The sequence below is a fragment of the Pan paniscus genome, chromosome 18, assembly GCF_029289425.2.
Source record: "Pan paniscus chromosome 18, NHGRI_mPanPan1-v2.0_pri, whole genome shotgun sequence".
In the NCBI taxonomy this organism is placed as follows: Eukaryota; Metazoa; Chordata; class Mammalia; order Primates; family Hominidae; genus Pan; species Pan paniscus.
This window is the reverse complement of record NC_073267.2, coordinates 23,363,918-23,386,610: the sequence shown is the minus strand read 5'-3', so window position 1 is coordinate 23,386,610 and position 22,693 is coordinate 23,363,918. Positions and strand designations below refer to the sequence as shown.

At 39.5% G+C, this 22,693-nt stretch overlaps 1 protein-coding gene across 5 annotated transcripts; it reads left to right on the top strand.

Moving 5' to 3' along the window:
• Window positions 1-1,698: 1,698 nt before the first annotated feature.
• On the top strand, window positions 1,699-21,840 carry LOC129394238 (serine/threonine-protein kinase SMG1-like). 5 transcript variants are annotated; one of them, XM_063598548.1, is made up of 10 exons: window positions 1,699-1,846; window positions 6,637-6,773; window positions 8,070-8,128; window positions 9,407-9,620; window positions 13,323-13,448; window positions 13,827-13,899; window positions 14,802-14,920; window positions 16,650-16,822; window positions 19,257-19,473; window positions 21,742-21,840. In XM_063598548.1, exons 1-8 carry the CDS (start codon window positions 1,834-1,836, stop codon window positions 16,815-16,817), a joined length of 909 nt encoding a protein of 302 aa, XP_063454618.1. In that variant the 5' UTR covers window positions 1,699-1,833; the 3' UTR covers window positions 16,818-16,822; window positions 19,257-19,473; window positions 21,742-21,840. The 5 variants fall into 5 exon arrangements, with proteins under 5 accessions (XP_063454618.1, XP_054955958.2, XP_063454617.1 ...); XM_055099983.2 differs by lacking the exon at window positions 1,699-1,846 and adding an exon at window positions 1,965-2,897 and having other exon boundaries at window positions 9,410-9,620; XM_063598547.1 differs by lacking the exon at window positions 1,699-1,846 and adding an exon at window positions 1,969-2,897 and having other exon boundaries at window positions 14,823-14,920.
• The last annotated feature ends 853 nt before the right edge of the window (window positions 21,841-22,693 follow it).

The window sequence follows — 22,693 nt, the reverse complement described above, 5'->3', positions numbered from 1 at the left end:
CAAACACTGCATGTTCTCACTCATAGGTGGGAATTGAACAACGAGATCATTTGGGCACAGGGTGGGGAACATCACACACTGGGGCCTGTCGGGGTGGGGATAGCATTAGGAGAAATACCTAATGTAAATGATGAGTTGATGGGTGCAGCAAACCAACATGTCACATGTATACCTATGTATCAAACCTGCACACTGTGCACATGTACCCTAGAACTTAGAGTATAATTTTTTAAAAAAATCCTCCACGTTAGGCTTTATTTCTGTTAAACATGATGTTTTTGCTTAAACTTTGATCATATGTTCCATGTTTTTTGTCTTAAGGGATTGTTATGTCTCACTTTAGATTTTTTAGTTGAATATTAATTTTATGCATGGTATATGCTTTGGAAAATTAGCCTCACAATGCACTGGGGTATTGGTGAGCATTAGAGGAGCTAAGCATATAAAGGACAGCCTGTGCTCATTTCTTATGAAGACAGGGAGTTTAATTTCTTCTTTTCTTAAAATAAACATATGGTATTGTGGTATAATAAAAATTATATATTTGGTCTTTGTCCCTGGTTTCTGGCATAGAACTCCTAAAACCCTTGGAATTTCCTGAGAGGTTGAGGTCTGGTCACCAGAGAAGGTAACCACATGATTAGAGGGTTAGATCTATCAGTCCCAGCCCCACAACCTCTGGATAGAGGGAAGGGTTGGAGCTTGAGTTCAGTCACCAATGGCCAATAATTGAATCAATCATGCTGATGTGAGAGAAGACCTGGAGAAAACTGAAATGGGTCTAAAGGAGCTTCTGGGCAGTGCTGGGAGGCCAATGAGCCCAGAGATGGAGACTCTATGCCAGCCCCACCCCAACAAGAGTTGGTGCTGACAATCGGAGAATTGGTGTTGGAACAGCAGAACAGCAGGTATCTTTTTTTTTTTTTTTTTTTTTTTGAGATGGAGTTTCATTCTTGTTGCCCAGGCTGGAGTGCAATGGCGCCATCTCGGCTCATTGCAACCTCTGTCTTCCAGGTTCAAGCAATTTTCCTGCCTCAGCCTCCCAAGTAGCTGGGATTACAGGCGTGTGCCACCACACCTGGCTAATTTTTGTATTTTTAGTGGAGGCGGGTTTCAGCATGTTGGTCAGGCTGGTCTCGAATTCCTAACCTCAGGTGATCCACACGTCTCGGCCCCCCAAAGTGCTGGGATTACAGGCGTGAGCCACCGCGGCCAGCCAAGAAACAGCAGGTATCTTATCTGTTTGTGTCACCTGGTCCTGATCTTCTCTTACAGTATCTGACGAAGCAAGTGGAACTTCTACGGCAGATGAACGAACAACATGCAAAGGTTTATGAACAATTAGACGTCACAGCAAGGGAACTGGAAGAAACAAATCAAAAGCTAGTTGCTGAGAGCAAGGCCTCACAGCAAAAGATTCTGAGGTAAATTTTCTAGAATCTGACAAGGAAGGACTAGGGGGAAGTTCTTTAGTATAAACTAGAATAGAACATGGCTGCAGTGGGTTTGGGTCAATATGGGATAAGGTTTAATTTAATTCTTTTTGGAGAATGGAGATTAAATAGACATCCTTTCCAATTAAGAAAGCCCAGTGTGAGTGGTTCGTACCTAATCTCTCCTCACCGCTTTTGCCCTTGATTCAATATGACAAGCAGCAGTGGCTTCTGTCTGTTCCTCACAGCCTGACTGAAACGATTGAATGCCTGCAAACCAACATTGATCACCTCCAGAGCCAAGTGGAGGAGCTGAAGTCATCTGGCCAAGGGAGAAGGAGCCTGGGAAAGTGTGACCAGGAGAAACCGGCACCCAGCTTTGCATGTCTGAAGGAGCTGTATGACCTCCGCCAGTAAGAGCCTGCCTTTCTGTGGAGTTACAGCAGGGACTGTCTCATGTCATTGGCACATTCTGATTTCCAGTAGATTGAAAGTACCATTTTAAGAAAAGTCACTTAGCTATTAAGCTACCATTGGTTTGAACAAAATCACTTAAACATATAAATTACAGAGTTCTTAGATATTAGTAGTTCTCATTTGGAAAGTCTTGGAACACTTATTTCAGTGCTTTTAATGTATTAAATCATAGTTTAAGATGAATTCTGATAGACTAGATTTGGGAGTTGTGTTTTACATTAGAGTGAAGAAAAATAGAAATACTGGTAAAACAAAAATTCAAGCGAACAGGAGATTTTTTGCTTAAAGAAGTACCTTTATAACTTAGAGTTATAAGTCTGAATCTTTAAGAAGTATTTATGGAACACTTGTGTGGCAAGCTGTATGCTAGACCCAAGGGTTGGCGAGCAAAATAGAGTTTCTACCCCTGTGAGCTTTCAGTCTGACGGAACGGCAGATAAGCAAATAAAAACACAAATAAATAGTCAAGGTGCTTCAGACTGAGCAGGAGAAACCAGGTGGTTCATTTGGTGGGTCTCAACCTTGGCTGTACATCAGATCACCTGTGGAGTTTTTCAAAATGCAAATACCAACACATTTCCTCAGGCCTAAATCAGAATTTCTAGGTGCGGGTAAAAAGCTGCCCAGGCAATTCTGATGAACATTCCTGGTTAAAAATCACCACAGCAACAGTAATTTGCTGTAGTGATTCAAACATAGTTACATATTATGAATCATGTGGAGAGCCTTTAGAAACCCTCAGGCCAGGTAGCAGACCAACTAGGTTGGAATCTGTGGGTTGGGACCCAGGCACCAGTACTTTTTAAGGTTTCCCTTGTGAGGTCATTGTCATACTGCTAGAATAGATGTTCTCTAGTACTTTTAACATTAAAAAAAGATTCGTCGCAAAAATTGAGCTGAGGGTTAACAATGTGACCAGCCCTGAGTTCACCAGTGTTCAGCATGGCAGTCGTGCTTTAGCCACCAAAGACATGAGGAAATCACAGGGTAAGGCTGGGAAAACGGGGACCAATCACATACACCTTCCAAAGACTTGTATCTCCTCTTATTCTGGATGCCTCTTACTAATGCCTTGCAAAGGCATAAGTTGATTAGCCTACTGTGCAGGTAAAAATTGTTTACATTCTTTTCCTGTGAATTGTTAATTTCCCACTAGAAAGGCTATAGTACATTTTAAAAGAGAATTCTCTTAAAACAAGATTAGAAGACTGGATAAGATCTTACAGAAAAGGTTTACCCAATTATCGTGGATATTGAATGTATAGTGCATAGTAGGCTCCTACTACAGCAAGTCCTTGAACTCTTGGGCCTGTGGAGGATATAGATATATATAGAGAGGGGGTACTTTTCTGTCTTTTTTTTTTTTTTTTTCTCTTTTAAGTTCAGGGTACATGTGCAGGATGTACAGGTTTGTTATGTAGGTAAACGTGTGCCATGGTAGTTTGCTGCACAGATCATCCCATCATCTAGGTATTAAACCCAGCATCCATTAAGCTATTCTTGCTGATGCTCTCCTTCCACCCGCCCCCTAGAGTGGGTACTTTTCTGGTTTGTTTGTTGTTGTTGTTTTCAATATATTTTTTTGAGACAGAGTCTTGCTCTGTCACCCAGGCTGGAGCGCAGTGCTGCAATCTCTGCTCACTGCAACCTCCGCCTCCCAGGTTCAAGTGATTCTCGTGCCTCAGCCTCCCAAGTAGCTGAGATTACAGGTGCATGCCACCACACCCAGCTGATTTTTGCATTTTTAGTGGAGACAGGGTTTCACCATGTTGGCCAGGCTGGTCTCGAACTCCTGACCTCAAGTGATCACACATGCTCATTACAGGCGTGAGCCACCAGGCCCTGCCTTGAGTGGGCACTTTTCTAAAGTTAAATACACTGATAGCATTTCTGCCTTATGACGTAGCCTCACTGTATAGGTGAGTGCCTTGGAAGTTCAGAGGATTGGCCGGGTGCAGCAGCTCACGCCTGTAATCCCAGCACGTTGGGAGGCCGAGACGGGCAGATCACGAGGTCAGGAGATTGAGACCATCCTGGCTAACACGGTGAAACCCTGTCTCTACTGAAAATACAAAATATTAGCTGGGCGCGGTGGCGGGCGCCTGTAGTCCCAGCTACTCGGGAGGCTGAGGCAGGAGAATGGTGTGAACCCGGGAGGCAGAGCTTGCAGTGAGCTGAGTGCGCCACTGCACTCCAGCCTGGGTGACAGAGTGAGACTCCGTCTCAAAAAAACAACAACAAAAAAGAAAGTTCAGAGGATCAGAGGTAATGATAATTGTTTTCCTTAAAGAGAAATTTATCGGTAAAGCTGAGTTATGGGCTTTGTCAGATGTAATTACTTTTTGGACATTTAGTTTTTGACTTTTTTTTTTTTTTTTATTCTGTGTGTGTGCTTCGTGTATCTTGGTGAAAATCTTTGTGCCTGTAGCTTTTATTGTTGGTATATAACTTTTAAAAAACGGATTTCTTTTTATGTTTTCACAAGTGGAATGAATTCAAAGGCTATGTATGCTGTTTGTTAAAATAGAGCGTTTGAAGCCTTAGACTTATGATATTATAGAAGCTAAACAGCGACTCTAAAGTAGTTCAGTAAAGAATTCCTCTTCTTCAAAGGCTCAGGGTCATGTAGTTTGCTAGTGACAGAATTGTAAGTAGAGCCTAATTTCCCAGCTGGTAACTTGATGACATTTTTGGTATCTGTCCTTATTGAAATACTCTATGGGCTAGGGATTTGTAAAAATCCTATTCTTCTCTCAGACATTGTAGTTTCTTTTTTTTTTTTTTTTTTTTTTTTTTAACTTAAATTCAGGATACAAGTGCAGATTTGTTACACTGGTAAACTTGTGTCATGAGGGTTTGTAGTATAGATTATTTTATCACCCAGGTATTAAGCCTGGTACCCATTGGTTGTTTCTCTTGATCCTCTCCCTCCTCCCACCCCCCACCCTCCAAAAGGATCCAGTGTGTGTTGTTCCCCTTGTAGTTATTTATTTATTTATTTATTTGAGATGGAGTATCTCCCTGTCACCCAGGCTGGAGTGCAATGGCGTGATCTCCGGTCACTGCAGCCTCCACCTCCCAGATTAAAGTGATTCTCCTGCCTCAGCCTCCCGAGTAGCTGGGATTACAGGAGCGTGCCACCACGCCCGGCTAATTTTTTGTATCTTTAGTAGAGATGAGGTTCCACCATGTTGGCCAGGCAGGTCTCAAACTCCTGACCCCGTGATCTGCCCTCCTCGGCCTCCCAAAATGCTGGGATTACAGGTGTGAGCCACCATGCCCAGCCTTCTGGTTTCTTTTATTATCAATTTTTTCTCATACCTTAGAAATGAAACTGTCAGACCCTTTGTGATTTGTTGTTTACGTATGTATTGGCTAATTATGGTAAATAGCACAGTTGAAAATGTTTTGCAAAAATTGAGTTTTTTGTTTTATTTTGTTTTCTGAGACAGTCTCGCTCTGTCACCCAGGCTGGAATGCGCTAGTGTGATTTCACTGCAACCTTTGCTTCCCAGGCTAAAGCGATCCTCCCACCTCAGCCTCCTGAGTAGCTGGGCCACTGTACCCAGCTAATTTTTGTATTTTTCATAGAGATGGGCTTGTACCATGTTGCCAAGGCTGGTCTCGAACTCCTGGGCTCAAGTGATCTGCCTGCCTTGGCCTTCCAAAGTGCTGGGTAATTACAGGCAAGAGCCATCTCGCCCAGCAAAAATCTAGTTGTTAAAGGCATCGTTAATATACTAATAGTATTCACTATTGTTTGCTTGTTCTTGTGATTAAAAAATAAGGGGAGAAAAGTTGTGGTTTGCTACCTTTCTAGTGGAGGCATGCCTTGCATGTGGTAGATGATAATTAGACATTTGTTGAACTAAATGTGTGATTATGGCTCCCCAAAACTTCATCCCAGGGAAATGATGATAATGTGAATAAGAGGCTTTCCTCCAGTGGGATACCTAGATGATAAGTAGAAGCCTATATCCTGTTTTTACTCGATTGAGACTTTATCCATACCCCTTGGAAGTTGTTTAATTTAGCTACACCCAGGCTCTTTACCTGCATGTTGAAAACAGTTTGGAATGGACCCAAAGAAAGTTGTTACTAAGTCCTTTCTTTTTTCTCTCCCAGCCAGTCCTCTGGAATGAGGTGTTCAGTTGGCCTAGGGTTATTCATTTCTCGTTTCCTTCAGCAAATATTTTTTTGAGGGTCTGCTATGTGCCAGGCACTCTGCTGGGATTTGGAATACAGAGTTGAACAAAAGAGCGATAGGACCTATATTCCCTGAGCTTTTATTGACCAGTGGACTGTGACTTTTGATGTAATTTTATTTTTGAGAGAGGGTCTTGCTCTGTCACCCAGGCTGGAGTGCAATGGGGTGATCTCGGTTCACTGCAACCTCCGCCTCACGGGCTCCAGTGATTCTCCTGCCTCAGCCTCCCGAGTAGCTGGGACTACAGGTGCACACCACCTTGGCTGGCTAGTTTATGTAATTTTTTGTGTGTCTGTGGAGACAGGGTTTCACCATGTTGCCCAGGCTGGTCTCAAACTCCTGAACTCATGTGATCTACCCGCCTTCCAAAGTACTGGGATTACAGGCATGAGCCACCATAATAATTTAATTATGATTTAAATAATTTTTAATTTTAAAAATTTAAAAATTATTTTAAAATTTAAAAATTCCTTTGCTTATGTATACTCAGTGGACACCAAAATGTTTATATATTCACAGAGAGATCGATGTCTTATTGTGATGAGTCTCGACTGTCAAATCTTCTTCGGAGGATCACCCGGGAAAACGACCGAGACCGAAGATTGGCTACTGTAAAGCAGTTGAAAGAATTTATTCAGCAACCAGAAAATAAGCTGGTAAGTATAGTATGTTTGGAAATATGAGGATTTTTGTGTTTCCATAATAAACTAGGTAATGCTACCTTGAGTAGTTTAAGAATGGGGAAAGTCTGTATTATGATGATCAAGAACTTAATGCTCTCTAATATGTAATTTCTTTTTCTTCTTAAAGACAAGATCTTGCTCTGTCGCCCAGGCTGGAGTGCAGTGGCACAATCATAGCTCACTGCAGTCTGAAACTCCTGGATTCAAGCTATCCTCCCGCTGTGGCCTCCTGAGTAGCTGGGACTTCAGGCATGTGCCACTACACCTGGCTGAGGTGGAAGAATCACTTGAGCCCAGGAATTCAGGGTTGCAGTGAGATATGATCACACCTCTGCATGTCAACCTGGGCGACAGAGGGAGTCCTTGTCTCTTAAAACAACAACAGAAATGTAACAAAGTATAGGAAGGGTTAAATTTTTTTTCTTCAGTTTCTTTACACCGATTAAGAACTTGATATGGGCCAGGTGTGGTGGCTCATGCATGTAATCCCAGCATTTTGGGAGGCCAAGGTGGGCGGATCACCTGAGTTCAGGAGTTCGATACCAGCCTGCCCAACATAGTGAAGCCCCATCTCTATTAAAAATACAAAATTAGCTGGGCGTGGTGGCACATGACCGTAATTCCAGCTACATGGGAGGCTGTGGCAGGAGAATCGCTTGAACCCAGGAGACGGAGGTTGCAGTGAGCTGAGATCAACGCCATTGCACTCCAGCCTGGGCGAAAAGAGTGAAACTCCATCTTAAAAAAAAAAAAGAACTTGACAATGAGCAGGAGAAAATTAATGAAAATGGTCTAGTGAGGCAGATGACACTTGGATCAAAGCAAGTTTCTCCTCCTTCCAAATTTTATTATGAGTAGTTTCAAATATATAGCAAGTTGAAAGAATTTGACATTGAATCTGTTAAACCCGTCATCTAATTTTTGTCGTTAACATTTTACCCTAAATACTGCCTTGTCACATATCTCTCCATCTATCCCTCCATCCGTCAGTCAATTTTTCAAATGGATTTCAAAGTAAATGAAACAAGCTTTTTGAGTTTATTTTTTTGTTGATGATCACAGCTCTATGTTTCCAGTGGGTGAATTTCTTTCATAGGCTGAAAGGAAACATGACATTCCTGATACATGCTCATTGGGGAGTGGGAATAATAAAGAAAGTAAAGCACTGTTGAATTGTAATTTGGAGGGGAAGACAAGTAAAAAAGGACACAATGCTATTCTTAAAAGTATAGGAATTTGAAGTTTTTCTAAATGTGTTTTCTTTTAAAGGTACTAGTTAAACAATTGGATAATATCTTGGCTGCTGTACATGACGTGCTTAATGAAAGGTAAGTAACTAATAATGGTTCGGTTTAAATGACTTTAAAAAATATTTTCAGAAATTACTTAACAATACACAAGAAGACAAACCCACTGGCTTTGTTTATGAACATTTATTGACATTTCAGTGGGTCTTGTCATTTTTATCTGCATTAATTATGTGTTAATTACGGTTGAATACAAATGGAATCCACTTGAAAAGAATATTTATTTTTTGAGCCGGAGTCTTACCCTGTCGCCCAGGCTGGAGTGCAGTGGTGCGATCTCAGCTCACTGCAACCTCCACCTCCCGGGTTCAAGTGATTCTCCTGCCTCAGCCTCCCGAGTAGCTGGGACTACAGGCGTGCACCACAACTGCCAGCTAATTTTTGTATTTTTAGTAGAGACAGGGTTTCACCATGTTGGCCAGGCTGGTCTGGAACTCCTGACCTCAGGTGATCCACCCACCTTAGCCTTCCAAAGTGTTGGGATTACAGGCATGAGCCACCGTGCCTGGCTGGAATATTTTATTTTTTTAATTTGCTAGTCTCACTGGATAACTGAGTCTTGACTTATGGAATGGCATAAGCTCTTGATGCAGGCATGAAGAATAAAATTAGTTTTTGGAAACTAGAGAATTTGAAACTGCTTAGAGAATAGAGGTAAAAAGGAATTTCCTTCTTTGGGTAAGAGTGGATCCAAACCATATATCCTCTGGCTATTAGAGTCTCCAGAGGTGTGTGGTCATTTTTTGTTATGGTGATTCCCAAAGATTTGCAGTGTTGGCAAGTACCCAAAATTTATCTCAGCTGGTCATAAACCTTAGTGCCTTTTGATGGTTTTGTTTTATAGAGTTACTTATTAAAGTTCTATGTAAATCATTACTGTTATCCTTTTAAGTTTCTGTATTTAACTATTACCATTTTTTATTTTATAGTCATTACATATTGGATATTATGTAGAATGCAGTTATGTGTAGAGTGTTTTATCTAATTATTTGTTGCTGCCCTTTTCTGAGAGTTATTTAATACAGTTTGAGACGGAATTTAGCATTTTTGGGCCTTCCCTCACTGTTTGTAAATAATTGATTTTGTAAAAAGAAAGTAATGTCAGACAGATACTTGAGGGCAATGCAGGCTAGACAGAATGTAGTATTTAGAGTGGAGAAAATTTCAACCTTTTATGTAGTTTGAATAGAAATTTAAAAAACCACTTAAGACATTCTTTTGTAAGATGTATTACTCGTGTCATCATAGAAAACTTAAGCCTTTTGTGTGTGTTTTTTGTTTGCATTAAAATAAACACAGTAGCAAATTGCTTCAGGAGTTGAGACAGGAGGGAGCTTGCTGTCTCGGCCTTCTTTGTGCTTCTCTGAGCTATGAGGCTGAGAAGATCTTCAAGTGGATTTTTAGCAAATTTAGCTCATCTGCAAAAGATGAAGTTAAACTCCTCTACTTATGTGCCACCTACAAAGCACTAGAGACTGTAGGAGAAAAGAAAGCCTTTTCATCTGTAATGCAGGTAAGAATGAAGGGGGAAAAATGCATGATGTACTTGGGAAGAAAATTGTCCCTTTAACACACGTCCTTGGAGGGGAGCTTGAAGAAGGGAAACATAGAATAGGGGTTATCTACTGATAGGAAATATGTTTTAAAAATTCCTCTTTCTCAGTTTGAGTAAAGGATACACTGTTCAAGGATCAGTGCTACATACATATATGCATATATGTGGAGAGAGAGGGAGAGATTTCTTCTAAAAAATTGGCTTACACTCCGGGTGTGGTGGCTCACGCCTGTAATCCCAGCACTTTGGGAGGCTGAGGCAGGCGGATCATGAGGTCAGGAGATCGAGACCATCCTGGTTAACATAGTGAAACCCCATCTCTACTAAAAATACAAAAAAAATTAGCCGGGCGTGGTGGTGGGCACCTGTAGTCGCAGCTATTTGGGAGACTGAGGCAGGAGAATGCCGTGAACCTGGGAGGCGGAGCTTGCAGTGAGTCGAGATCGCACCACTGCACTCCAGCCTGGGGGACAGAGCGAGACTCTGTCTAAAAAAAAAAAAAAAAAAAAGATACACGTTGAAGTTAGATTTGAAATAAGTTAGTTTTAAGATTTTTTTTCCTCAGCCAAGCGCGGTGGCTCATGCCTGTAATCCCAGTACTTTGGGAGGCCGAGGCGGGCACATCATGAGGTCAAGAGATCGAAACCATCCTGGCCAACATGGTGAAACCCCGTCTCTACTAACAATACAAAAATTAGCCGGGCGTGGTGGCACGCGCCTGTAGTCCCAGCTACTCAGGAGGCTGAGGCAGGAGAATCGCTTGAACCCGGGAGGCTGAGGTTGCAGTGAGCTGAGATCGCACCATTGCCTGGGAGACAGAGCCAGACTCTGTCTCAAAAAAAAAAAAAAAAGATTTTTTTCCTCTTTGGTTTTTAGAAATGTTGTTTTTGAGATTGCTTAGGACCAGAATGATTTGCAAAGTTGAAAATAGGAACTCCACTAGTAATGCCGGATAGAAGAGTGCTTCACATTTGTAGAGGGAGACAAGAACTAACTATCACAACTTCTTTCTGAGCCTTTTGGTTTGCTAACGTGCCCCAAATTCTTATTCCAAATGGTATAAGATAATTATGTGTAAATGAATAGCAGCTCTACTTAGTTTTATTTCATATTTGTGTATCTGAATATATTAAAATATCATTCTTTTTTTTTTTTTTTTTTTGATGCAGAGTCTTGCTCTGTTGTCCAGCCTGGAGTGCAGTGGCATAATCTCGGCTCACTGCAACCTCTGCCTCCCAGGTTCAAGTGATTCTCCTGCCTCAGCCTCCCGAGTAGCTGGTATTGCAGGAGTGTGCCATTAGCCTGGCTAATTTTTGTATTTTTAGTAGAGATGGGGTTTCATTGTGTTGGCCATGCTGGTCTTGAACTCCTGACCTGAAGTGATCCTCCTGCCTCGGCCTCCCGTACTGTGATTAGTGTCATGAGCCACCACACCTGGCCTAAAAGGTCATTGATTTAGTTTTGAGTAAGATTTTAAGTGATTAAATTATGGTATTGTTGTGTTTGGAATATCTGATATTAGGGTTTTTTTTTTTTTTTTTTTTTTTTACAGTTTTTGATATGCTTTATTTTGGGTATGTAGTTTAAAAAATATAAAGGAAATATAAGGAATGTTCTTTTTTTTTTTTTTTAATAAAAAATATATTTTTAACTGGGCATGGTGGCTCACTCCTGTAACCCCAGCACTGTGGGAGGCTGAGGCTGGTGAATTGCCTGAGTCCAGGAGTTTGAGACCAGCCTGGGCAACATGGCGAAACCCTGTTTCTATCAAACAAAAAAAAAAAAAAAAAAAAGGAAAAAAATAAGTCGGGCATGGTGGCATGCACCTGTAATCCCAGCTACTTGGAGGCTGAGGCAGGAGGATCGCTTGTGCCTGGGAGGTTGAAGCTACAGTGAGCTATGGTCAAGCTACTGCACTCCATTATAGGCAACCCTGTCTCAAAAAAGCAAAACAAAATGAAACATTTTCCCCCTTGATTATAGAGGTTTGAGAAAAATTTGAGGGAAGATTCAGAAAATTACCTGTAACTGAACAGAATGCCACCAGCTTGGGCTTATTCTGCATGCATAATTATGAATATTTTCCCAGCTCTTGTGAAAATTCTCACATTCATAGAAAGATAGATGCACCAGTAAAATAAATACCTGTAAATACGATAATAATTTCATAATATATGCTTCACCTAGATTTACTAGTTACTAATATTTTGCCACAGTTTTATTTTCTCACAGACTTTTGTTGAGCATCTGAAAACCATACACATGATGACAGTTCACCCCATAATGTTTTAGTATGCATCTCCCCAAGAATAAGGTTTTTCTTCTGTATAACAAGAATATTGTAATCATACCTAAGAAAATGAATTTTATTACATATGTGTTCTATATTCAAATTTCTGTAATTACCCCAAGATGTCTTTTAAATGATTTTTAGCATTGATAGTCTGTGCCTGTGTAGATTATAACATTGGCTATTGCAAAATAATGGTTTTCTTTTTTTCTTTTTTTTTTTTTTGAGACATAATCTTGCTCTATTGTCCAAGCTGGAGGGCAGTGGCACGATCTCGGCTCACTGCAACCTCCGCCTCCCAGGTTCAAGCAGTTCTCTTGCTTCAGCCTCCTGAGTAGCTGGGATTACAGGCATGTGCCACTGTGCTCTGCTAATTTTTATATTTTTAGTAGAGACGGAGTTTCATCATGCTGGCCAGGCTGGTCTTGAACTCCTGACCTCAGGTGATCCACCTGCCTCGTCCTCCCAAAGTCCTGGGGTTACAGGTGTGAGCCACTGCACCCAGCCTAAAATGATGGTTTTCTGATTCTAGCATTTCTTTTATAAGATTGCTATGTAAAGCACAGCTTTTCCTTTTTTAGGGAAAAATGTTTTTTAACAGCTGCAAAATAAATATTCTTTCAATGGAATGACAAATAGTTATTTATTATTTTATTTTTGCCATATATTTATTTTAAAACTTTATGTATAATGGTAACCTGAGCCTGCATGTTATTCATGTGTGGTGCCATACTGATCTTCCTTAATTTTCATATAAAGCAAGTACTAATATACTAAAGCATAAATTATATAAAATTTGCTTTATATTTTGGATTGCAAAGTAATTGTTGTACTTTATAGAAAAGTTTCCCAAATCCATTTTACTTTTTTGTGTTTGAAATTTAATCACAGGTAGAATCTTAAAGAGAGCATTTAGGGATATTGTAAACAGATGTTATTAAGGACTAATGTTAACTGATGTCAAAGGACTAATATTAACAAACATTGAAGAAGAGAAAACAGTATTTGTTTTTAGCTTAACAGCTTAGTGGAGCGAAATATTTTCAATTTATTTATTTTATTTATTTATTAATTTTTTTTTTTTTTTTGAGATGGAGTCTGGCTGTATTTCCCAGGCTGGAGTGCAGCGGTGCAATCTCAGCTCACTGCAACCTCTGCCTCCTGGGTTCAAGCGATTCTTGTGTCTCAGCCTCCCAAGCAGTTGAAATTTACAAGTCAATTCTTTTTTTTTTTAACTAAAACTACAGAATCTATTTTTCTTGGTCTCATACTCAGTTTTTTATGTAGTCACTTAGTAAATAATGAACCTAATTTGCTTGTTTTCTCCCTATTTTGTTGAATGTTCACGGTTTGTAACTTTTATTTTTAAGCTTGTAATAACCAGCCTGCAGTCAATTCTTGAAAATGTGGATACACCAGAATTGCTTTGCAGATGTGTTAAGTGCATTCTTTTGGTGGCTCGATGTTACCCTCATATTTTCAGCACTAATTTTAGGGTGAGTTCCTCATTCCGCTGTTCAGATCAGGGGGTGAGGGGGATGGTTGTGTGTGTGAGGAACTGAGGAATCAGATGGAAAACAATGCCTTTGCTCCTTTGAATATAATCAGTGATATTTGAGGTTCCAGGGTTAAATGCCGCATTTTTCTTTCTGACGTTCGTACCTTAAAATATTTGAAGAAAATAAACTATTTCATTGTTGTCAGAAATGTAGTTCTTTTATTTTCCTGCCCCTCTCCCCTTTCTAAGTTTCTAGAATGTCAAGTAGGTAGAACATAGATGCTCCTTTTAGGATCTTTTGCTGTGAAATGGTCCACAGGTGAATGGCAGTAATATCTTAAAATGATTGGCCCCCTCTCTCTTTGTTTCCATCAAGGATACAATTGGTATATTAGTTGGATGGCATAGAGATCATACTCAGAAACCTTCGCTCACGCAGCAGGTATCTGGTAAGTCTTGCAGCCTATACCAGTTATTTAAATACTGTCGGGGAGGAGCAGTGGTCCCCCAGTGACCATCTATCAATGCCATTTCTTGAATAATGCAAGAAAACTAATTCAGAGAAATGTTTTATTGTAAATGAACATGACTTGTTAGCTAAATATATATTTTCAGAGGAAATTGCTAGTAGGTGGGTAGAGTAAGTACAGACAGGACTTCCCCAAGTTATTTGTAGTTTGTACTGGTAGGAAAGTATATGGTAAGAATATATTGCAGTGGCAATACCCTGAAGTGGACAATGGAAGATCCAAGTTATTTGTCACATTTTATTGTTTTTCTGGTTATTTTTTTAAAAAAGGAAATATAGGGTTAATTTGGAGAATTGTCATAAATGAGAAATGGTTTTGTTTCCCATTTTTTTGGAGTTAAGTGAATGACTAGCGTGGCTCATTTGCACATTTCAGCTTGTTTCAAGTGTCATAGTTTCTCGTAACTTACTTGGTGTAATAAACTTTTGAAAATAAGATATTCAGGTGATAGTGGTCTGTTTCATTTTCACTGAGGAGATGAGTATACACCTTTAATGGTTAGATGTGGCCCTGGGATTAGCCAGGCCAATGGTAGATTGTGGCATTTTAGTCTTAAGTCATGTGTAGTGACAATATAGATATGAAATTTACTGAAAAAGCAAGGAAATAACATTTACCTGTTAATTTCTGCAGAAATTAAAGAGGTATTAATTAAAGAGGTATTGGTTAATCGTGATCAGTATGTTTAGCAGTCTTAATTTTATGATATAAGGACGTGTTTTAGGGTATGCTGCTTGAAAACCAGATACTTTTTGAAAGAAGCCTCTTATATTTTTTTAATTTGGATTTTTTGGTGTTTTTTCTCCCCCCTACCCTTTCAGAATTTCTTATGCGATTCCAAGGGTGGTTGCAGAGTTTGGAGCCATTTTGGGTAGCTGATCTTGCATTTTCTACGCCTCTTGTTGGTCAGTTTCTAGAAGACATGGAAGCATATGCTGAGGTGAGTATATAGAAAGCTGTTTCTTAAAATTTTGGTTAAGAAAAAATCTTAAATTGTGCTAGATTTATTTTAAAATGGCTCAGACCTCCTGACATTTAAGCAGAAATTACAAGCCCACTGCAATATTTTGAAAAAAAAAAAATTTTTTTTTGAGACGGAGTCTCGCTCTGTCACTCAGGCTGGAGTGCAATGGCACGATCTCAGCTAACTGCAACCTCCACCTCCTGGGTTCAAATGATTCTCCTGCCTCAGCCTCCTGAGTAGCTGGAATTACAGGTGCCCGCCACTACGCCCAGCTAATTTTTGTATTTTTAGTAGAGACGGGGTTTCACCATGTTGGCCAGGCTGGTCTCAAACTCCTGACCACTGGTGATCCAGCCGCGTCGGCCTCCCAAAGTGCTGGGATTATAGGCATGAGCCCCCGTGCCCAGTCAGTATTTTAAACATTTATTTCAGATGTGTTTAAGTTACCAGGAGAATTGCTGGAGAGACTAAAAGAAACGTTGCAAGCTTCGTATTTCGCAAAGCTTTACATACTCTCGGTAGCTGGTATTTTTCTAAAGACATATTTTGTTATTTATTTTTATTTTTTGTTCCCAGTCTTCAGAGTCTTAAAGCAAATTGATGTTGTGTTATAAAAAAACACAAAACACCAAAAGCTCCTAAAGATTTTCCTCTTACATATGTACAGGAGATCTTGAATCGTACTTTGGAGGACAAGCCTTGGCTTCAGCCAGCTTTTGTGGCTGTACGAATATAGCATAGGAGCTTTAAGAGTGCTGCTGAAGCCTCTGTTACTGGTACTTGGCTTTTCTGGCCACACTGTCATGGCTTAACTCTGTGCCATCTCTTATCTGAATCTCTTTGTGTTTCTCCCCTATTCAGATCAACCAGTCAAGGCTCCCATAAAGATTTTGGCCTCATCTTGTTTTTTTCATCTTTGCTGCTTGTAGTCAACAGGAATTCAGTACCTTTAGCTGTACTGATGTGTTTACTCTTTCCTAGAAAAGCAAGGAAATGTTTTGCTTCTGCGTTGTTTTTTCTTTGCCCCCACACCTAGAATGTCTTTTTTCACAGCCCACGTTTAAAGCTGATCTACCTCTCATAAGCCACACATTCTAGTTTGTAGAGATGCTTCCCCTTGTTATCCTTAAGATCTCATTCTCTTCTGTTATTTTGGTGCTTAATTTTAGGTAGATGTATACATTGGTTCTAGTATCCTAGTTTTTGCGAATCTTGCCCTTTTCATATATCATACTTCTTCAGTTACACATCTGTAGACCAGGTCTTGTAATCTCCCTTTGCTCTTCATGTGCATGCTCTTGGTTTGGAGGACTTACTGTTGAGCTGAGTGGCTCAAAGAATACCTAGAATGAGATTTTTAGCCAAAAACGAATTCAGGAGTGGCAGAAGCTTCCGTCTTCATTTATACCTACATATAACTAGAGCATATGTGCTAGAATTTATTTTTCCCCAACAGCTTTCTGAGTTGATTTAAGAGATTATTTCCTTAATTTGTTGTCTATTGGGTTTAATGTTGGCTTTTTGAAATAATTAGGTAAAACCCATTTTTATATTCAGAGTCATGAATATTCTCATGGGCCACAGTTCTCTTTCTAAAAGCCTAAAAATCTATTCTAAAATGAATTGATTGAAATATTTTAGAGTTTTTTTTTTTTTTTTTTAAACAATGTACTACTTATTAAGAATGCTGTGAATTCACATGTAGGACCTCAGCCATGTGGCCTCTGGGGAATCAGTGGATGAAGACGTCCCTCCTCCATCAGTGTCATTACCAAAGCTGGCTGCGCTTCTCCGGGTATTTAGTACTGTGGTGAGGAGCATTGGGGAACGCCTCAGCCCAATTCGGGCCCTCCAATTACTGAGGCATACGTAACAGATGTAAGTGCTTTTGGGCATTTGAAGTGTCATTCAAAAATAAAATTGTTTTACATTGTAAATGCTTCTCTTTACCAGGTGAACTGTTATTAATCCTTCATTTGTTTAGCATGTATGTATGTATGTATATATTGTCTGACTGCTTTCTTAAATAACCAGAAAAGCAGGGAATCCTGTTATATCTCATCCTCCTTTCATCCAACTCCCCTACCCTCCCATGACAAAAGGCCACTCTGAATTTTTAAATCTTATTCTTTCATTTTTAAATAATATTTCTTATAATTTTACTTTTAAATTATTGGGTTTCCTTTTAGTTTTTCAACATATTACGAATAGCACACTATAGGAGAAGCCTCAGAAAGTAATCTTCTCTGAGCATAAGATGGAACTCATATGAAAACTTGTGTATCTTTATATTCTTTGATAGCCTGATATCAAAGAACCTAAACAAATTAAAAATGAGGTAGCTAGATTGCCACACTTCAGCAGCCTCAGACATTAGCTGCACTGTATATAGCACATCCAATGAGGGTTCAGTGGAAAAGACACAAGAAATGAACCCCAGGCATTGTACTCTGCTTTGAATAAGGAGAAAGAAGCATGTGTGATACAGTCATAAAAAATTTAATCTAACTGATGAAAATTTTACCGTCAGGATAAAACTCGCTTTTAGGAGCATATACTTTTGCTGAACATGTTGCTAAATAAAATAGGATATTGATTATATAGTAAGTTGTGTGCTTGAGCAGAAATGTCAGAACTGAAAGATAAATGAAACCAGCATATCGGTATTTTAAACCAATATGGTTTCAAAATGGTTTAATATCTTTGCTTCATTTTTAATGTCTAAAAGGTGGTTGTTTGAAGACTGTACAGAGTTGAAATAAAAAGCCGTTAATTCAGACATAAAATAAAAGGGACATAATTTATAGGATAGGTGTATATTGATTTATGAGGATCTTTTAGGCCTTTGAGAATGGTAGAATGGTGGGGTTTTTATTTTTTTTATTTATTTTTGGAGCTGGAACCTCACTCTGTCACCCAGGCTGGAGTGTAGTAGTGCAATCATAGCTCACTGTAGTCTTGAACTCTTGGGCCCAGGTGAACTTCCCACCTCACTCAGCCCTACAAGCGGGTGTCACCATGCCCAGCTTTTTTTTTTTTTTTTCTTTTTAAAGTGGGGTGGTGCCATCACGACTCAGTGCAGCCTCTATCTCTTGGGCTCAAGTGATCCTCCCAGCATAGCTCCTGCTAATTTTTTATTTTTGTAGAGATGGGGTCTCAGTGTTTCCCAGGCTGGTCTTGAACTTTTGGCCTCAAGCAGTCTTCCCACCTCAGCCTCCCAAAGTGTTGGGATTATAGACATGAGCCACTGTGCATGCATGGCCAAGAATGCTTCCCCCTCCGCCCTCTCCCCCCCCCCACCTTTTTTTTTTTTTTTTTTTTTTGGAGACATGGTCTCTGTTGCCCAGGCTGGAGTGCAGTGGCACGATCTTGGCTCACTGCAGCCTTGACCTCCCAGGCTTAAGTGATCCTCCCACCTCAGCCTCTCAAGTAGTTGGTGGGACTACTGTTGTGAGCCATCACGCCTAACTAATTTAAAAACAAATTTGGTAGAGATGAGGTGTTGTTATGTTGACATGGCTGGTCTCAAACTCCTGGACTCAAGAGAACCTTCCAGCTAATCCTCTCAAAGTGCTAGGATGATAGATGTCAGTCACTATGCCCAACCTCCAAGGATACTTTTAACGAAAACTATGGGTAGACTAAATAAAATCCTGTATGTATTGGTTGTTAAATATTAGAGAAATATTTTTTAACATTTGCTCTGTTTTCTCCCCTATTTTATTAGAAATTTAGTACACAATTGGCCATTATAGTGAAGTGGGGGATTTTGTTTGTGTGTGTATTGGAGATAATATGATTTTTGAAGATATTATGTGGTAAGCATGAGAGTGCTTATCTTTCAAAAGAGACCATCAGTAGATAGAAACTTTAATAAGCTTAAAGTGACTCGTATGTTCAGTTTTGAAAGATTGACTCCCAAAAGCCCAAGAGCTAGCTTGTAGTATGTGTGGGCAGGCTATTCCCATGCTGTCAATACCATTACTGTCGTGGTGTATTTCATGATAAAGATTCTGAGCTTCAGCCATTTAGTGACATTGGGAGAAACGAAGTTGGGTATGTGGGAAATAGAGGATGGCAGATTCCATTTCCTGTCATAGTAGCACTTTAGGATTTTTTAGCCAAGATCATGTTTACATATTGTAGTAAAGGCATCATTATTATTCAGCTACTGAGAACTAGAATATTAAGAGACTGCTGGCAAGGCAAGCAGTTAATTTTCAGTTGAAATTGCATTAAATAAAAAGTATTTTCTTGCTTTGTGGAAGCACGTGAATTTTTTTAAAAAGCCGCTGGTTTTCCCCATTTACAGGTTCTGTACAGAGTAATGAGATGTGTGACGGCTGCAAACCAGGTGTTTTTTTCTGAGGCTGTGTTGACAGCTGCTAATGAGTGTGTTGGTGTTTTGCTCGGCAGCTTGGATCCTAGCATGACTATACATTGTGACATGGTCATTACATATGGATTAGGAGAATTGCCAGACTTGTGGTACCGATTATATCATCTCCGTCTTGAATTTACTCACGCTGGTATGTGAATTATTCTTTTCCTTTTTAATGTGTTGGTTTATTCAGGCCCTTAAATAGATATGTAAGAAATGAAGGGCTTTGTCTGGGTATGGTGGCTCATGCTTGCAATCCCAGCGCTTTGGGAGGCCAAAGCAGAAGGATTGCTTGCATCCAGGAATTCTGGCACAGCTTGGGCAATGTAGTGAGACCCGATCTGTACAAAAAGTCAAAAATTAGCTTGGTGTAGTGGTGTGCACCTGCAGTCCTAGCTACTCGGGAGGCTGAGGGAGGAGGATCGATTAAGCCCAGGAACTTGAGGTTGAAGTGAGCTCTGATTGTGCCACTGCACTCAGCCAAGGTGACAAAAAAGGCCCTGTCTCCAAAAAAGAAAAAAAAATAAGGGCTTTGCTTTATTATATAATTTTTTTAGAGTACATTCATCAGTCTTATAATCTATGCTTTCATTTTAGTGTCTATTTACTTTTATTTTTTAATGCAATTTTTTTTTTGAGACAGGGTCTCACTCCGTTGCACAGGATGAAGTGCAGTGGCATGATTTCGGCTCACTGTAGCCTTGACCTCTTGGGTTCAGGTGATCCTCCCACCTCAGCCCCCCAGGTAGCTAGGACTACAGGCGTGCACCACCACACCTGGCTAATTTTTTATATTATTTTGTAGAGACGGAGTTTTGCCATGTTGCCCAGGCTGGTCTTGAATTCTTGGGCTCAAGCAATCCACCTGCCTTGGCCTCCCAAAGTACTGGGATTATAGGCATGAGCCACTCTGCCAGGCCTCTATTTTTAGTGGTTGATAGCTAGTCTCAGTGTAGCTTTACTCGTTTTTTCTGAGGAAACATTGCTCTACGCACCAGATTCTTTCTTTTTTTCTTTTCTTTCTTTTTTTTTTGGTCACAGGATCTTGCTGTATTCCCCTGGCTGGAGTGCAGCGGTACAATCAGAGCTCACTGCAGCCTCAAACTCCTGGGCTCAGGTGATCCTCCCACTCAGCCTCCCGACTATCTGGGACTACAGATGCATGCCACCATGCCTGGCTAACCTTTATATTTTTTGGAGAGAAGGGGTCTCGCTACATTGTCTAGGCTCGCCTTAAATTCTTGGTCTCAAGTAATCCTCCTGCCTTGCCCTCCCAAAGTGCTGGGATTACAGGTGTGAGCAATCATGCCTGGCCTCCTTTAATTTTTTTTTTTTTTTTTTTTTTTTTTTGAGACGGAGTCTCGCTCTTTTGCCCAGGCTGGAGTGCAGTGGCACAATTGTATTTGTAGTAGAGACGGGGTTTCACCATGTTAGCCAGGATGGTCTCGATCTCCTGACCTTGTGATCTGCCTGCCTTGGCCTCCCAAAGTGCTGGTATTACAGGCATTAGCCACCGCACCCGGCCGGCCTCCTTTAATTTCTTAACCATAAATATCCTCCCCCCACTTTTATTATGGACATTCTGAAGCACATAAAAATAGGGAGCATAGTATAATAAATTTGTACATATTTAACACTCAGCTTCTATAATTAGAAAGAAATGGCCCATCTGGTTTCATCTAGGCCTCTTTGCTATCTTTTCATCTCCAACTGGATTATTTTAAAGCAAATTCTAGATGACATTCTGCTGAGCATTTCTGCCGGAATTACACCTCTCTTTGCTAATGTGAAAAAATGCCCATGATAACTGTAAAATACGTGTGTCCTATTTAGGTGTCTAAACACTTTAATGTCACAGTATTAAGGCCTTAAAATATAGCTTAGATATATTTTTCTAAATTAAAAGACTTTATTTTTTAGATATACAGAAAATTGAGCAGAAAATAATGAGTTCCCATATACCTTCTTCATCCCAACAGTTTCCCCCTCATTAACATATTGTGTTAGTGTGGTACATTTATTACAAAGGAGTGAATATTGATATATTATTATTAACTAATTTTATAGTTTACTTTGTGTTATGTATTCTATGGACTTTAACATGTGTAATGACATGTTTCCCCTATTACCAGTATCATACAGGATAGTTTCACTTCCCTAAAAATCTTTTATGTTCTACCCACTCCTTCCTCCTTCCCTCTCCCCACTCCTCCCTCCCCCCATCTTAAGCCCATGGCAACCCCTGATCTTTTTACTGTCTCCATCGTTTTGCCTTTTCCAGAATGCCATGTAGTTGGAGTCATATAGTATGTAGCCTTTTCAATTGGCTTCTTTCAGTTACCAGTGTGCCTTTAAGGTTTCTCCATGTCTTTTTGTAATTTGAGAAGCTCATTTTTAAAAAATTTTATTCTTTTAGATTGTTGAACAGATAAATACGAAACTGCCATCATCATTTGTAGAAAAACTGTTTATACCATCATCTAAACTACTATTCTTGTGTTATCATAAAGAAAAAGAGGTAAGTAATACACTGATAATGAATTTTGACAACTTGAGTCACTGAAGAGTTGGACCTAATGTTGCTTACCAGGCTATGTAAGTGAAATTGAGTGAAATGTGAAATGTTTGATTTAGAATATAGTGATTGTATTTGTTCTTTTAAATTTATATTTCTTGATAATCATACTGAATACTTTCATGAATGGTGTGCCAGATACTCTTTTCAAACTATGCATCTTTTGCTGTTATTAAATTTATTAAATTTTCATAAGGGTAAAACAAGTTGACACATTTATAAAGTTATAAATTAAGAAGTACTGTATATTTGGTAAACAAAAATGACTGGCTTTTCAACCACCCCCTAGTCAAATCCACCACAGACTTTCCTGGTAGATTTAAGAAACCCAGTCTTAAACTGCTGTTTGCATACGTCTTTTGATGTTGATTATTTAAAAAAAAAAAAAAAAAAACGGCCATTTTGGAAATTTCCTATTGACAGTTTTCATTTATAGTACTCTTTATTTGTGATAAAACTTAATAGATTTGAAATAGCATACTGATCTGTGTCAGTTTTCTGATTGGCTTTTAAAAAATTAAAATATTAAGTGCTACGGACAGTGAATTGATCGATCTTAAATTTATTTGTATCATCAGCACTAATACAGATAGTGATTTATTTTCCATATAATTTTAGAAGATTTATTTTCCATTTATCACTTCCTTGAATTTTTTGTTTTTCAGGTTGTTGCTGTAGCCCGTGCTGTTTATCAAGCAATGCTCAGCTTGAAGAATATTCCTGTTTTGGAGACTGCCTATAAGTTAATATTGGGAGAAATGACTTGTGCCCTAAACAACCTCCTGCACAGTCT

Excerpts from the sequence above, each read along its gene's own strand:
- LOC129394238 (XM_055099982.2), top strand. The coding sequence starts at position 2,756 with ATGTTCTCTAGTACTTTTAACATTAAAAAAAGATTCGTCGCAAAAATT. Across the intron at positions 9,621-13,322 it reads CCTTTTCATCTGTAATGCAG|CTTGTAATAACCAGCCTGCA; the intron begins GTAAGAATGAAG and ends TTTATTTTTAAG. Across the intron at positions 14,921-16,649 it reads ACATGGAAGCATATGCTGAG|GACCTCAGCCATGTGGCCTC; the intron begins GTGAGTATATAG and ends ATTCACATGTAG.